The sequence below is a fragment of the Fimicolochytrium jonesii genome, assembly GCF_025526975.1.
Source record: "Fimicolochytrium jonesii strain JEL569 chromosome Unknown EV422scaffold_4, whole genome shotgun sequence".
Lineage (NCBI taxonomy): Eukaryota > Fungi > Chytridiomycota > Chytridiomycetes > Spizellomycetales > Powellomycetaceae > Fimicolochytrium > Fimicolochytrium jonesii.
In genome coordinates this window covers 673,089-685,830 of record NW_026515671.1, presented here as the reverse complement: position 1 = coordinate 685,830, position 12,742 = coordinate 673,089, and the positions used below count along the sequence as shown (strand labels likewise).

The window sequence follows — 12,742 nt, the reverse complement described above, 5'->3', positions numbered from 1 at the left end:
GGGTGCTCCTCCCCGGGTCCCTCTTAAGCGCTCTAGGGGAACCAGGGCATGCGACGTATGCCGTCGGAAACGTGTCAAATGCTCAACAGAAAACCCTTGTGAGAGATGTGTAGCTTTTGGGTTGGAATGCACCTACGAGGTGCCGCCAAGAAAACGCGGCCCTCCAAAACGTGCTACTCCACCGCAACCTAGGACCCATGCGACCTTGGGAGAAAGGCTGAAGACGGTTGAGTCGCTTCTAAGCGGCTTAATCCAAGGAGCTCCTGCGCATCTGTCTGACAAGTCGCTACTACGCCCCCGCTCGATGTCTGCATCTTCTGCCATGTCTGGGGCCTTTGCGCACGAAGGGCAAGGCGATGGACAGTCGGAGGATGAACACGATGAGGATGAGGAGGTTTCAGACTCGGAAGATGGTGAATCAGATAATCCAGAAGGAGGGTTTAACGGTATCGCTTTGGCTATTCACCGGCCCGTCGGCCGCAAAGTTGGAACCGCTAGAGTCAGCTCCTTCATTGAAGACACGGACGCTCCTACTTTTTGTCAGGTGCCATGGAGAGCCGGTGTGACCGTCACTGATCCGAAAAGTGGTGTGCTGGTGCATGCAGTGTCTTTGAAAGATCCGAAGATGATAGCTCATCGCATCAACAATAATGCTGGAAACATTACCATCGTTGAAGATGTGGTGTCGGACACAGTCCTATTCTACGGAAGTACAAGCACGTCGAATACGGCCGCACTTCGTCAAAGCCCCCGGTTCAACGACGGTGTCATGTCTATTGCCCTGCGTTCTGATGTCATCCCAGCGAATCCAAATCTGTCCATGGACTCACCGCCTTGCTCGCCCGACCTCGTCCATCACCTCGTGTCTTTGTACTTTACCCACATCCACCCTTACTTCCCGATGATCGATCGCGCGGCCTTCACCAGGCAGCTAAAAGAACAGCAAACTGAGGTATGGCAAAGCACTCGTGAGTTTTGCAGAGATATTTCCAAGCAAGTGCTAAAATCTCTCCTCTCTCAGCACTTTTGCTTACTGCTCAACAGCATGTGTGCTCTGGTCACGCAACAAACCCGTTCTTTGACTGCCTGGGGAATCACGAGCTCAGCAGAGCTGCACCGCGCATTCTTCGAGCGTGCTCGATCTTTGCTGGCAAAACAGTTTGATTGGCCCCACATCAATAACGTGCAGGCACTGTTATTGCTGGCGTTGGTTGGTGCAGGCACCAATACGAACGCTGCCAGTTATCAATACATTGGTATGTACACGATGCTCTTCACCTCCACAGGACATAATGCTGACTGTGAATTCGGGTTCCAGGCATTGCGCATCGGCAAGCAGTCGAATTAGGAATGCATCGGAATTTGGACAAGCTGAATCATCCCGGTCTTGACGCACCTATGAAAGAGCAAATGCGAGCGACGTGGTTCTGCTTGTACATTTTGGATCGATACACCGGTGTCCATCAAGGACGACCCTTCGCCATCAACGATGAAGGTACAGTCCGCTTGTTCAAGCATGTTGCAGGCTGCTGGTTCTCATAGTTCTACTTGCAGATTGCGATACCCCCTTGCCTCGCCAAGAGGAAACTGGAGACGTTGCGAGAATGATACGGCACGTCACGCTTAGTACGATCTTGGGCCAAATCGCCAATCACGTCAACAGGCCCACCACTGGACGGCGCCGGAGGAGTCGTTCATCGAAGGATCAGCTGGTGCGGGATATAGAAGAGCAACTTGCGCATTGGCACGATGAACTTCCCGTCGATCTGCAAGGGGAACCCAGTCGCGAAGTTGGCACATGGTCGTTCCATCACCATCTTCATGCCATGTATCACACTGCCACTATTCTCCTGCATCGGATTGCAACTGGCGGCTTCGGAGGCGTGTGCGCGAGTAGTGCCGTTGCTATCCGACAAATTCTTGAAGCCCTGCCGCTGGCCTCACCACCCGTCGAAGACCCCGAGGCTTCACCATCGTCCACGACTCAGACCGCTGCCGATTACGTATTTGTCTTGCCTTTCGTGGTGTATTGCGGCTTGACGGCTTCCACGACCTTCCTCGATATGCTGGTAGAACAGAAGATGGCCGCACAGAAAGCGGATGGAAAGGATGCCAAACCGGGACATCACCAGCGGAAACGGGCGAAAACGAACGAGAAGAGAGAGCAAGCCGACATCGATGTCAATGATGTCAATGCGGAGCTCAAGAGCAGTCTTACGGCTTTCGACCGATTGAAGGACACCTCGCAGTTTGCGGTATATTACGGGCAGTTGATTGCAGAATCCCTGAAAGGGCCACAAGCGAAACCACCAGATGGTGGTCCGCTGAACGCTGCCGCGTATCCCAAGCCAGCCCAAGGTATCGCGGAAGGTCAAAACGCACAACCACAAGCCAACTACGCGTATCCGCCTCCAGTCGCACCCTATATAGGGCACAATCCGAACGGACCTCAAGCGCCCGTCTTTGCTGACTATGGAGTCCGCATTGTCCCACAACAGCAAATGGAGACCTTGCAGGCTCCACAGTTCGTTAGCGCACCCGCCATGTTCTACCCACAAGGAGGCTTTTCATACCCGACGGCGTACGCGACTCATCCGCAACAGCAGCAAAACTCGTCACAAGCCGCCGCATACCCAGCATATCAACAACCATCACAACACCCCACTATGCCCGTTCCACAGCAGGAACAAGGGATCCCTCCACCAACCTTCAACACCACCTACACCGCAGCCAGCAACGTGGCTGCTAGATCCGTCCCGTCGATACCGAGCGGCGCGGGTGGTCCACCACCGCCACAGCTCCAGCCAAATCCCTCTCAGGCGGCCTTCCCGGGACAACCACCACCAGGGTCATACTACGCCGATTCGATCTTTTCCGAGTTGCTGAATCCATTCTTCGACACATCAGGAAACTGGTGGAGTGACCTGAGCGGTCTCGGGGATACGCCGGCGTGCGAAGGGGATGGTGGTGTGGGGATGCCAAAACAGGAGCACCCTTACCAACAATCCATGTCGAATCACCCGATGTCCAGCGTGCCGCCATCGACGAACGACGCTTCGATGGCGACAGCAGGGACTTCCCCGCCGCTTCGGGCCACAGTTGGGACGGGCCCTCTGTCTGCGTCTCCGCCGACTTTGTTTGGCGGGCCAGAAAACTCATCGTGAGGAGTTCGTGTTGAAGACACGTTTCCACATTCATCCTTGCTTGTAAATCTACTTTTGACTAGTGTACCCTATACTATCATTCCTGTCAATCTTTGTAGCATATCAAAACCCCGATTCATTTATCACCGAAGTTCCCAATTCCCAAAGGAAAGGACATATCTCCAGTATTTGGAGAGTGGAAAAGAGGAAATGGATAAATGCCATTTCCAAGATTAATTCCATCTGAACAGTACAAAAAAGATTGTGCACGAAGCGAGATTCGAACTCGCGCCTCTTACGAGATTGGAACTTGAGACCAACGCCTTAGACCAACTCGGCCATCCGTGCTTGTTGAATGCTAGCTTTTGGTTGCACAAATGAATATATACATTATATCCCATTCTACTCGCAACCACAACAATTCTTTGGCACGACGTCGCCTTTCCATGGTTCCATAGTTCCTGGTTCAATAGATCATGACCTTCCATAAGCGAAAGACCTAGTGGCTTTCTTTTCCTGCAGGAATATAAACGATTCTTACTTGCCCTGAGTTCGACTGAGCGTTACGGAGTGCTTCATTGATAGTGGTGGGCTGACTGAGTTCTGATGAAGCGCCGATGACCCGGTTGATATATTCTTTCGAAATCCCCAAAACTACGTAGGGGTATTTCCAGATGAAATTTATGTACACAATAATGCGGATCGGTAAAAACCCTCTGGCTAATGTGAGTGAGCCGCTCCAGACAAAGGTGGCTGCCTACGATTCCTGTTGCCTGCGAGTTTCGACCTTTTCGTTGCTTGGGACGTCCTCGCCATCGATTACATGGACCTCGCTGGCCTTTTTGACGACTGGATTGCCTCCTTTCTTGTCGTTTTCGATGAAGAGTGCAGGATTGTCCTCGGTGCCATTTCGGGTGATGTGTTTACCTGGCCGGTTGAGAGAAAAGCGTCATTTCGTGTTGGTGCACATCGCAAGAACGCAAGCCAAGTGCATTTAGACGCATACCTTTGATGGTCTTTTCCAGCTTCTCCTCTGATATTTCTTTGACATGACCTTGGGCATGGGCGTTGCCCCAGTTCCACGCGACGTGGGTACCTTTCTCGATCTCGTTTCCGCTGACGTCTGACATCTCGGCGTTCGTTTTTGAGCTCGGTTGTTGGGAGTCGATGTGTGTATGTATGCAGTTCTGTTGAAGCTTCGACTGGTGGGCGAGGGCCGGGAGAGGGCTCTTTATCAGTGAGTTTCAAGGTAGGTTTTTTCCGCTTGTGGAGCGAGGAAAAAGCTTCCCGTCAAAAGACCGTCAACAGCGATGACATCACGCGAGCCTTTCCGATTTCGACATCCGTTCTCGATCGGACCCTTCTCTCGTGCCTGAGTTTGAGGAATCAGCGCTCTAGCTGTTCAGCGTGCTGGAAAGGGCATGGAAAATAGAGCAAGCCGTTGAACAAAGAAAGCCCCGAGGACTATACAGTACTATACACAATACGCCGATAAGCTATCCGTAGTTCTCTATGGAGCTACACCGCAAATGATGCACTCGTCCATTCCTCAGTAACTGCCGCCGCACCAGTAGGAACGTCTCTTCCGAAAGTGATTCTCAGCACGTAGTCACCGGTAGGAACAGCCCCATACGCAACGGGGCCTGCTGAAACTTCCCCGCCATCCCACACTCCAAATGCAACATCGGCGGGAGTGTCCGCAGGTAACATTTGTCCGGTGAAAATGAAGGAAGTGGTCGGGCGAGAGGGACCTATGTAGAGGCTCTGTCCGACGGTTCCCACAACGGCTCCTCCCACCACAGCTCTATCAGTCGTTGTCGTTGCCGCGGTCAGGAGATGAACAGTGACGCTTCGAAGAGGGAGTTGGATCGCGAGAACTACCTCCGCTATACCCGCCGCTTGGCCAGATGGCGGTGTATGTACGATCGGGTAGGTGCCGTTGGCCGGGAGAATGGGGAGTGCAGTGTAAGATCCCACTAATGCCATGTATGTCGCGTGCAACGTCGCAGCTGCAGTCGATTGCGCGAAGGCTCCACTAGGCGTCGCAATGAGGGCACCGCTGATGAGATAGTTCTTTCCTGAAGGATCTGTGGCCGGAGGATGTATCGTCGCTGTAATGTTGATCGTCTGTCCAACGGGGATGGCAACGGTCGTCCCGTCGAATGTCACTGCGGCAGCGTAGGCATCAGTCTCGATCGGCGGGACGACGCTCGGATCGGCCAGGTCGATTGTTGTTGCAGGTGAATGGCTCAGGTCAAATTGCGCATCCTGGTCTCGTGCGGCGCCCGTGTGTGTAAGCGTCATGACCACGTTGAGCGGCGTGTCTGCGGCTACCTGGCCCACGGCCATTTTCGCAGGCGATAATTGGACGACGGTGTTGATGGCCGCTTTCATGTTGATCAGCCCACAGCCTTGAAGTGCTGCTGAAGCGATGCGATTAGCAATGGCGCGATGGCGAACGGGCATTGCTGTGGAAAGCAGCCGGTTCGTCGCATCTGCGAATGATGGCGCTGTGCCTGGCGGAACAGTAAGATGCTGCCGAAGGAGAGCCAAAGAAGCCGAAGTGTAAGGGCTGGCCATCGACGTTCCTGAAAGCTGAAGTTTGTCAGGTTTAAATCTCATCGCCGGCAGTGCGTTATGGGGAGGTGATGTGAAAGAGGTGAAGATGAACTCACTGCATAGTATGAACCGTTGGCGACCGGGAAAGTAGAGTAAACGACCGACCCCGGCGCCACAATGTCTGGCTTCAACTGCAAAGATGGTGCGGGGCCCCACTGATTACCCGAAGGGTAAGCCGGGGGCCAATCATTAATCGTAAATATGCGTTCCAGACTCGTGCGTAGACGCAAGGAAACTTACACTGGAATACTGAGCGACCGTCCCTCCATCTGGATTATCCATAACCCTTAGCCCGCCATCCCAAACCACACTCGGTGCAGTGGCTGTAGCCTCCACAATCTCCTTCATCCACAAACCATCATCCTTCGTAACGGCCGCAATGACCAGATCCGTTGCCGGTTTGTCAAGCGCAAAACGATAGAGTCCATCCGTATTATCATACACGACCATTGCCACGGCGCCTACAGCTTTGAGGTTGGTGGCTTTGGTGTTGAAGCTGCACCCGCCGCGCTGGAGGAGGACGATGGCTTGCGTGAAGTTTTGGCCGCCGGGATCGACGGCGGTGCAGGAGTCAGATGCGAGAGAGATGAGAGGCGAGGTTGCGGGCAATGTGAGAGGAGACGTGGTGCCAGCGTAGGTGATGTTCCGGGTGGTGTTCGCGCTCAGGGTCAAGAAACCGCCGAGGAAGTAGCTTGTTGTGGAAAAGGTTATCCAGAGGCATGAGTCCACATGGCTCACATGACTGGTTAGAAGCGCTCGGCACCAGCTACAACTCACGGATTCTCAACAGCGCCGACGGACAAAGCAGCAGGAGAAACTCCAGGTGCTGGTGTAGCAAACAAGCCCAAAGGTCCATCATTTCCTAAGTCAAGAATCAAAGAACCGTGCATTTTGAGCAGGCGCGCTGTCGAATTCCGCCCCAAGCACTTCCGACTCGAGAGAGAATATACCTTGCGCAGCAACAACCCACAATCCTTCGCCCACCGCCGTCTGGGCTGCCATCGCAGCGGGCGAGTCCGGCCATCCCCCGGGGATTCCCAGACTCAGGTTCACCACATCCATCCCATCCGCCGTCGCCTGCGTGAGGGAGCTAATCACACGTGCTTCTGTGGTGCCGCCGGTACAGCCAAAGATCTGTCAGGGGCTCCGGATGTGAACTAAGGCAGTGTTATGTCGCCGTTGGCTCCACCAACATACCTTGTAAGCCGTGAGACTGGCGTTGGGGGCCACACCGGCTACGCGAGCGTCCGTGCCTGCGATGATACCCGCTGGAGGTGCGTAGTCGGAACACAGGTGCACATTGAGATTCGCGAACAGGGAACATCAGTACCACTGGTCCGACTGTTGAGCAAAAGGTTTTGCATGCAGTCGTACCTACGTGCGTCCCGTGACCCGTACTAGCAATAGAGATCACCACAATGAATCAGACATTTCATGTTCCCACAGACGGTTCAGTTCAAGGAGATATCACTTACCAATCCACAACCGTAGTCGCGTCTTCAAGAGCGACAGGTCCGCCAGGCGCCCCGACCGCGGCCGTGAGATCCGCAGCCGCGGCGATCTTACCAGCCAGAGCAGGGTGGGTTGCATCGATGCCTGAATCACATACCAGAACGAGGCACAGTTCAGTTATCACCCCAACATAGCGCCAAAACCTACACAAGAAAAAACCTACGGACCAGTATCAGCCACACCAATCTTTATCCCGCTCCCATCCAGCTGCGGGAGCATACTCAAAACATCCGCAACGCCCGTCATTCGGTGACTCAGCTGCATCAACGGGTGGGTGAGGCTATCAGGAAACGTGCCGCTGATGACATCTGGTGTCAAGGGTATGGGGGCCGCTGTTGTCGTCCTCGGATGAATGAGGATGGAAATAGCGGCTAGCACGAGGATGGTGGCATGCATTTGGAAGCGATATGAGATGATTGCTGTACTTTGTACGTCCGTTTCTTTGCGATATTGAATATGGGCAAGCTCTTGAGAGGAAGTCGAATCCCGATGCAATTTGTCTGCGTCCCATCTCACTCCACACACATTTTGGGCAGCTGCCGCCGCCGCATTTCGATCGAAAGATGTGTGGAGTGTTTCGCATTTCTGCAGCATACTGTCAATTCTTGCCGTCAGTCCACCAACAAAGGTGTCAAGTTCGTATTCGTGATAATATGCTCACATTTTCGTTTAAAGTCGATAGCCATACGAAAAACCACATCGAACTACATAAAACTATGTCGTCGGACCAAGAAGGGAGCCGCTTGCTAGGGTATAAGATGTTTACAAACTTTGCAGATGTTGGTGAAATAAATCTCGATGAAAAAAGGCAGCACCTGGGAAAATACCCCATTACGGTGCATAAACGCTACAATGGCACTTTGCTTTACACTTCGAAAGCAGGATCCTGGACGGATCGCGGGTACACTTCGGAGAACTTGTTATAGAGCTCGGGCTTCGTACGACGGAGCGCAAGAGGGTCTTCGGCACTGAATGGCGTGCGATTAGACGAAAGGTTAGCATGCCAAATCTCCCCATATAAGACCGAAAATGTAGACGGGAGACTTACAGGCACACGAAGGTTGTCGCGACACCACTACGGATGGTCTCAGACAGGACCCAGAACTGGATGATCCCAGCAACGAAGCCCAACCCGGCCAACACCCAGACCACAGCCGGCTCGGAGTACTGCAACCAGCCGATGATGTACCCGACAGTACCCGCAAGGAAAGCGATCAACACACCTCCCAGGGTCAATACCCCAGATGTCAGATCGTCGTTAATGATGAGATCAACGCCGCGTGACTGCAGGAGGGCCCATGTGTCTCTTCCGGCCTCCAGGTAGGATTTGCCGTAGATGGCAACTTGGGTGAAGGCGTACACGTTGATGAAGGCGATGACACCCTCGATCATAGATAAAAGACAATCGGCACAGGTAGCAACCAACGCGAGAGCGCTGGAAAATGAGATATGTCAGTTCGTTGTATACCCGTACCAGCGCGATCCGTCGGACTTCGTGCTCTTACCTGTTGTTGTCTTCTTGTGCGTTGCGTCGAATTTGGTTCGCGACATGCCTCAAAGTTTGGATCAAAGCGATAATGAGACTACCGAAGGCGATTGGCCCAAAAGAAGTGGTGACGGCTCTTTTGGCGCTCTTGAGCGTCGGGTTTGCAACCGGGACCACGACGGACCCATCGGCAGTGGAGATGCCGGTGAAATAGTACGTAGCAAACACTGCGTGATACGCGTAAGTGGGAATGCTTCCAAATTATTGGGGTCAAACGGTGGTGAGACTTACATCCAGAGACTGTCACATGGACCACATTCTTGATAACTTGACTCGTCCAGTACATGGAGAATATTATGTACGTCGACACGATGTACTATGAGAATGAATTGTGATTTGCGGTTCGATCAGTAATCGGACCAAGCTTGAAGCCGACCCAGACGAGCAATTGAGTGACAACGCCTTACCTTAACGGCATCGCTGTCGTTCGTCTTTGTGAGCCTGTAGCCGCCAATGGCCGCAAAGGTCCAAACCGCCATCCAGATCGTCTGGACGACGGTACCAGCGACTCCCACCGCGAGGGTGCCCGGATACGACTTTGTGACCGTGGTAACGGCGGTCAAAATCACACGAGCAAACTCCATTCGAGTGCGGTAGGCGAAGTACATAAAGATGTGGATGGCGCTGTAGATGAGCGCGAAAAGGGCGGGGAAAAAGGCGCCGGAGGCTAGGTAGAAGATCCCCAACATGGCAGCAGTCACGGTGTTGAAGATGAAGGATGAGTGGATCAACTGGCGAGGATACCTTGAGCGAGAGAACGGGGATCAATTTCAGTATCAAACTGGGAATAGGGGCGAACAAATGGCAGACATCCCATCAACGCACCTTTCCATGAGGAAAAAGTATGAAACAGTCAACAGGAAGCCTGCCAAGATCACTCCGAAAAATGACATGGCGAATTGGGAGAGAGCAGGGAAGTCCCCAATTGGAACTTGGGGTTCGGAAGGATCGGCCGTCTCGAGAGCATTGCCATCGCCGGGAGTGCGCGGATCAGACCCGTCTGCGGGCACATCGGGCAGATTGACTTTCCAGCCAGCGACCGTCAGAAACGCCAAGACCACTAGGTGTGCGAAGAAGGCAACTGTTGCCCATTTGTCCTGCGTAGGGCGTAACAAGAGTGAGTTCCATCTACGTTCATCCAGGTACTTTGGTCGTGCCTGTAACAAGCTATATCCCCGATCTGCTGCCATTCGCATATGCATCCGCATCGACCCCTTGCCACTGCTATAGAAGCCAATACCAGCACCGTCCACAGCCTCAAGTCCTTCTCTACTCGCCAATAGAACACCGTTCTTCCATGAACCACCACTCTGCCCAACCCTGCCAGTAAATTCCCACAACTCCTCGCAAACCCCAACGCACCTGGTAAATGGGAGCATTATTGAATTTGGAGTCAGCACTGGAGTTCCCGAAAAGCGGGTCGTTCTCCTCGTTCTCAACATTCCCACTCCCGGAGGCGGAAGCTGTGTAGTTTGGAAGCGACTCGTAACTTGCGTCGCCAAGACCGCCGTGGACGGTGGTGGCGGCTGGCCTCTGCGGGAAGAGCGACTTTCCCATGATCTATCAATGAGGGTTTGGGAGAAAGGTTCCAAATTTCTGTTTGTGTGGGAACTGGGGTTGGTGAGCCAAGCCTTGTACTGTACAGTATATGCGTCTTATGCGTTCCCATCACGCAACGGCGCACGGAAGTTGGTCATCGCTTTGACGTCCCTGGTGCCAAGGCCATTCATTGCACACACACAAACTTCACATCGTCAATAGGTTACATACTGTAGTCAGCAAGTCCAAAAATGTCATGGGCATAACAGGAGAGAGTGGACATGGAGCCTATTGCGAGATAAAGGACATGATACTGTATACTGCAAGAAAATCATATTCACATCACGGACTGTACGTATATACAGGATGGATCACGGCCAAAACTACATCTCCGAGATTCATACAATTCAGACTCTTCCCATTCTTTAAAGACTTTACGCCATCACGGGGGTAGTTGTGGCTGCCGCCGCCGCCGCCTTCCTGCCACGCACAATAATCAAAGCGCAGAGCGCCGAGACAGCCAAAGAGATCCCAGAATAGATGAATAGAGCGAGCCTGAAGCTCTCACAGTTGATGCCCGAGCGCGAGTAGAAACCGAAACCGTCACCGCCAAATGTGGGATCGTTATTGAATCTGTCGTTGTTGATGGGGTCGGTCCTTGCAGCCACACAAGAGTTGTACCACGTGAAGGCGCCGAGGAGGGCAATCAAGCCTTGCAGCAGCAAGCCTGCGGTAAGTCCCTTGAGCATCGCTTGGCGGGATCGAACCTCCCTGATGCAGCAGTAGAGAAGGAAAGCGAAGGGACCGAAAAACCATGCCCCGATAACACCGAGAACAACAAAGATTACGGTGGAAGGTGGGCCTCGAGCAAGACCACCACCGGCGTACGGTGCGGGTAAGTACACAACCTGTGGCCCGCCAGGCGCTGGTGGGTACGCGTATGTCTGTTGCTGTTGTTGTTGAGGGTAGGGAGGCTGACCGTACGGAGGGAGGGCGGCGTTGGCGTAAGCGTCTTGAGACCATGGCTTCGACTTATCGTCATTGTGTTGGTCATGGATCGGCTGTGCGGGAGCCGGGACCGGCTGGTAGGGTGGTCCCTGGGTCGACGTGTTCACCCCGTACGATGTGTTTGTGTTGAAGTCCATTTCGAAAGCCGAACTGTCTTCCGAGTTGAGGGCGGGTGGCTGTTTCACTTTTCTTTATATTGAAAGACGGAAGCTGACCAAGACTGTTGGAGATGCTATTTGTGCGTGCGGTCTGAGGAATATCGTCGACGAGTGAGAGCGTGCTTTTTATCAACAGGAAGTGAGGAAGAATCGGGACGCACAGCCAGATTGCGAGCCAAGGAATCGACTCTCTTCTGCAACTGCGGAGAAGCGCCGGGGCAAGTGATTCAAAATGCCACCATGTCCTGACGTGTCGCATTGCGGCGAGGGAGCACCGCCACGGGGCAGCGTCCCCCGCTTGGCTCCGAGTCGGCGATCGCGAAAAACACATGATGGGGCCTCTCCAGTTTTCTCATCATTTTGGTTCCCATGAAGTTGCTGACACATTAGGCCTGGTGTCCCCAAAATCTAAATGCCAAGGGGCCGCATCCAAGGTCAAGCCTCACTTAATAGACCCACGTGACTGCGGATAGCTTTTATTTTGGTTTTTTCGAGCAATGTTCGTTGCACAGTTTCCTCTTAGGCATTTATTGTTGGGCTCATCCGGCCTCCTATCTACGTTTTACGAAGCAACTCTGCAAAGCAAGAGACGGTTCGAGGCATTGCGAGCCTCAAGATCAAAGCTCTTTGGGTGAGAATAAGATGCTGTAAACGCGACGAGGGACGCGTTCTCGTGCTCCCCCGGAAGCCACCTTCCAAATTCCATGTCCAGATCCAGATCCGAACGCAACCTCTGCAAGCTGCGAGTCTGGTCACCTCTAGCTCTAGTGCTTCCAGGTGCTGCAGGCATTGCATCGTAGTGGGTTGGCAAGAATGGTGGACATCCACAGGTCCAGATCTACAGTGCCTCACAATTTTTAAGTTTGTCCTTTTGCCGTTTTAGCGCGGGCAACAACAACAGAATGTCTTGAGTTCCAAATGCACCATCGTCTTTTGGCCAGCCTGGGCCAGATTGCTGCTTACCGCATCTTCCCCTCTGACCCCAAAACCCGCCTACTATCTGAATATGCAGCGAAGCGAGGAACATGTGGAACTCGGTGCATGTGGTGTGGTGGTAGTTTCGAATCTTCGCAAGTATTCCGGTCATCTTAGAAGCAAGGGGATTACAGAAGAACGGCCGCAGCGGTTATTCTTGATCGCTGACATCTTGAGGCTGAAGATCGGAAACTTGAAGGCGGGTTCACCAGTCCGTGTGTACACACACCTCACATTCATTT

General features: G+C 53.2%; 5 protein-coding genes and 1 non-coding gene across 6 annotated transcripts; 1 reads left to right on the top strand and 5 right to left on the bottom strand.

Annotated features, from left to right (window-relative positions):
- Positions 1 to 45: 45 nt before the first annotated feature.
- Positions 46 to 3,350, top strand: EV422DRAFT_617896 (fungal-specific transcription factor domain-containing protein). Its single transcript, XM_053074021.1, has 4 exons — positions 46 to 952; positions 1,022 to 1,256; positions 1,319 to 1,495; positions 1,555 to 3,350. The coding sequence occupies exons 1-4, from the start codon at positions 305 to 307 to the stop codon at positions 3,162 to 3,164; spliced, it is 2,670 nt and encodes an 889-aa protein (XP_052928073.1). The 5' UTR covers positions 46 to 304; the 3' UTR covers positions 3,165 to 3,350.
- A 58-nt stretch (positions 3,351 to 3,408) lies between these two features.
- EV422DRAFT_t40 lies at positions 3,409 to 3,491 on the bottom strand. Its single transcript has one exon. It is a non-coding gene; the product is annotated as a tRNA-Leu (tRNA).
- Positions 3,492 to 3,643: 152 nt separating this feature from the next.
- On the bottom strand, positions 3,644 to 4,434 carry EV422DRAFT_519225 (uncharacterized protein). The gene is made up of 2 exons (XM_053069579.1): positions 4,150 to 4,434; positions 3,644 to 4,070 (listed from the first exon to the last, which is right to left on the bottom strand). The coding sequence occupies exons 1-2, from the start codon at positions 4,271 to 4,273 to the stop codon at positions 3,901 to 3,903; spliced, it is 294 nt and encodes a 97-aa protein (XP_052928072.1). The 5' UTR covers positions 4,274 to 4,434; the 3' UTR covers positions 3,644 to 3,900.
- Positions 4,435 to 4,454: 20 nt separating this feature from the next.
- EV422DRAFT_609159 (peptidase S8/S53 domain-containing protein) lies at positions 4,455 to 7,670 on the bottom strand (the record flags this gene model as incomplete). Its single annotated transcript, XM_053073846.1, has 9 exons — positions 4,455 to 5,738; positions 5,819 to 5,917; positions 6,003 to 6,453; positions 6,540 to 6,624; positions 6,713 to 6,896; positions 6,960 to 7,030; positions 7,137 to 7,159; positions 7,238 to 7,358; positions 7,442 to 7,670. The coding sequence occupies 9 exons, from the start codon at positions 7,668 to 7,670 to the stop codon at positions 4,662 to 4,664; spliced, it is 2,340 nt and encodes a 779-aa protein (XP_052928071.1). The 3' UTR covers positions 4,455 to 4,661.
- A 208-nt stretch (positions 7,671 to 7,878) lies between these two features.
- On the bottom strand, positions 7,879 to 10,524 carry EV422DRAFT_519214 (plasma-membrane choline transporter-domain-containing protein). Its single transcript, XM_053069578.1, has 7 exons — positions 10,183 to 10,524; positions 9,646 to 9,917; positions 9,228 to 9,564; positions 9,052 to 9,136; positions 8,780 to 8,987; positions 8,323 to 8,709; positions 7,879 to 8,242 (listed from the first exon to the last, which is right to left on the bottom strand). The coding sequence occupies exons 1-7, from the start codon at positions 10,375 to 10,377 to the stop codon at positions 8,140 to 8,142; spliced, it is 1,587 nt and encodes a 528-aa protein (XP_052928070.1). The 5' UTR covers positions 10,378 to 10,524; the 3' UTR covers positions 7,879 to 8,139.
- Positions 10,525 to 10,671: 147 nt separating this feature from the next.
- Positions 10,672 to 11,860, bottom strand: EV422DRAFT_519210 (uncharacterized protein). The gene has a single exon (XM_053069577.1). The coding sequence runs from the start codon at positions 11,502 to 11,504 to the stop codon at positions 10,794 to 10,796; it is 711 nt and encodes a 236-aa protein (XP_052928069.1). The 5' UTR covers positions 11,505 to 11,860; the 3' UTR covers positions 10,672 to 10,793.
- Between the last annotated feature and the right edge of the window lie 882 nt (positions 11,861 to 12,742).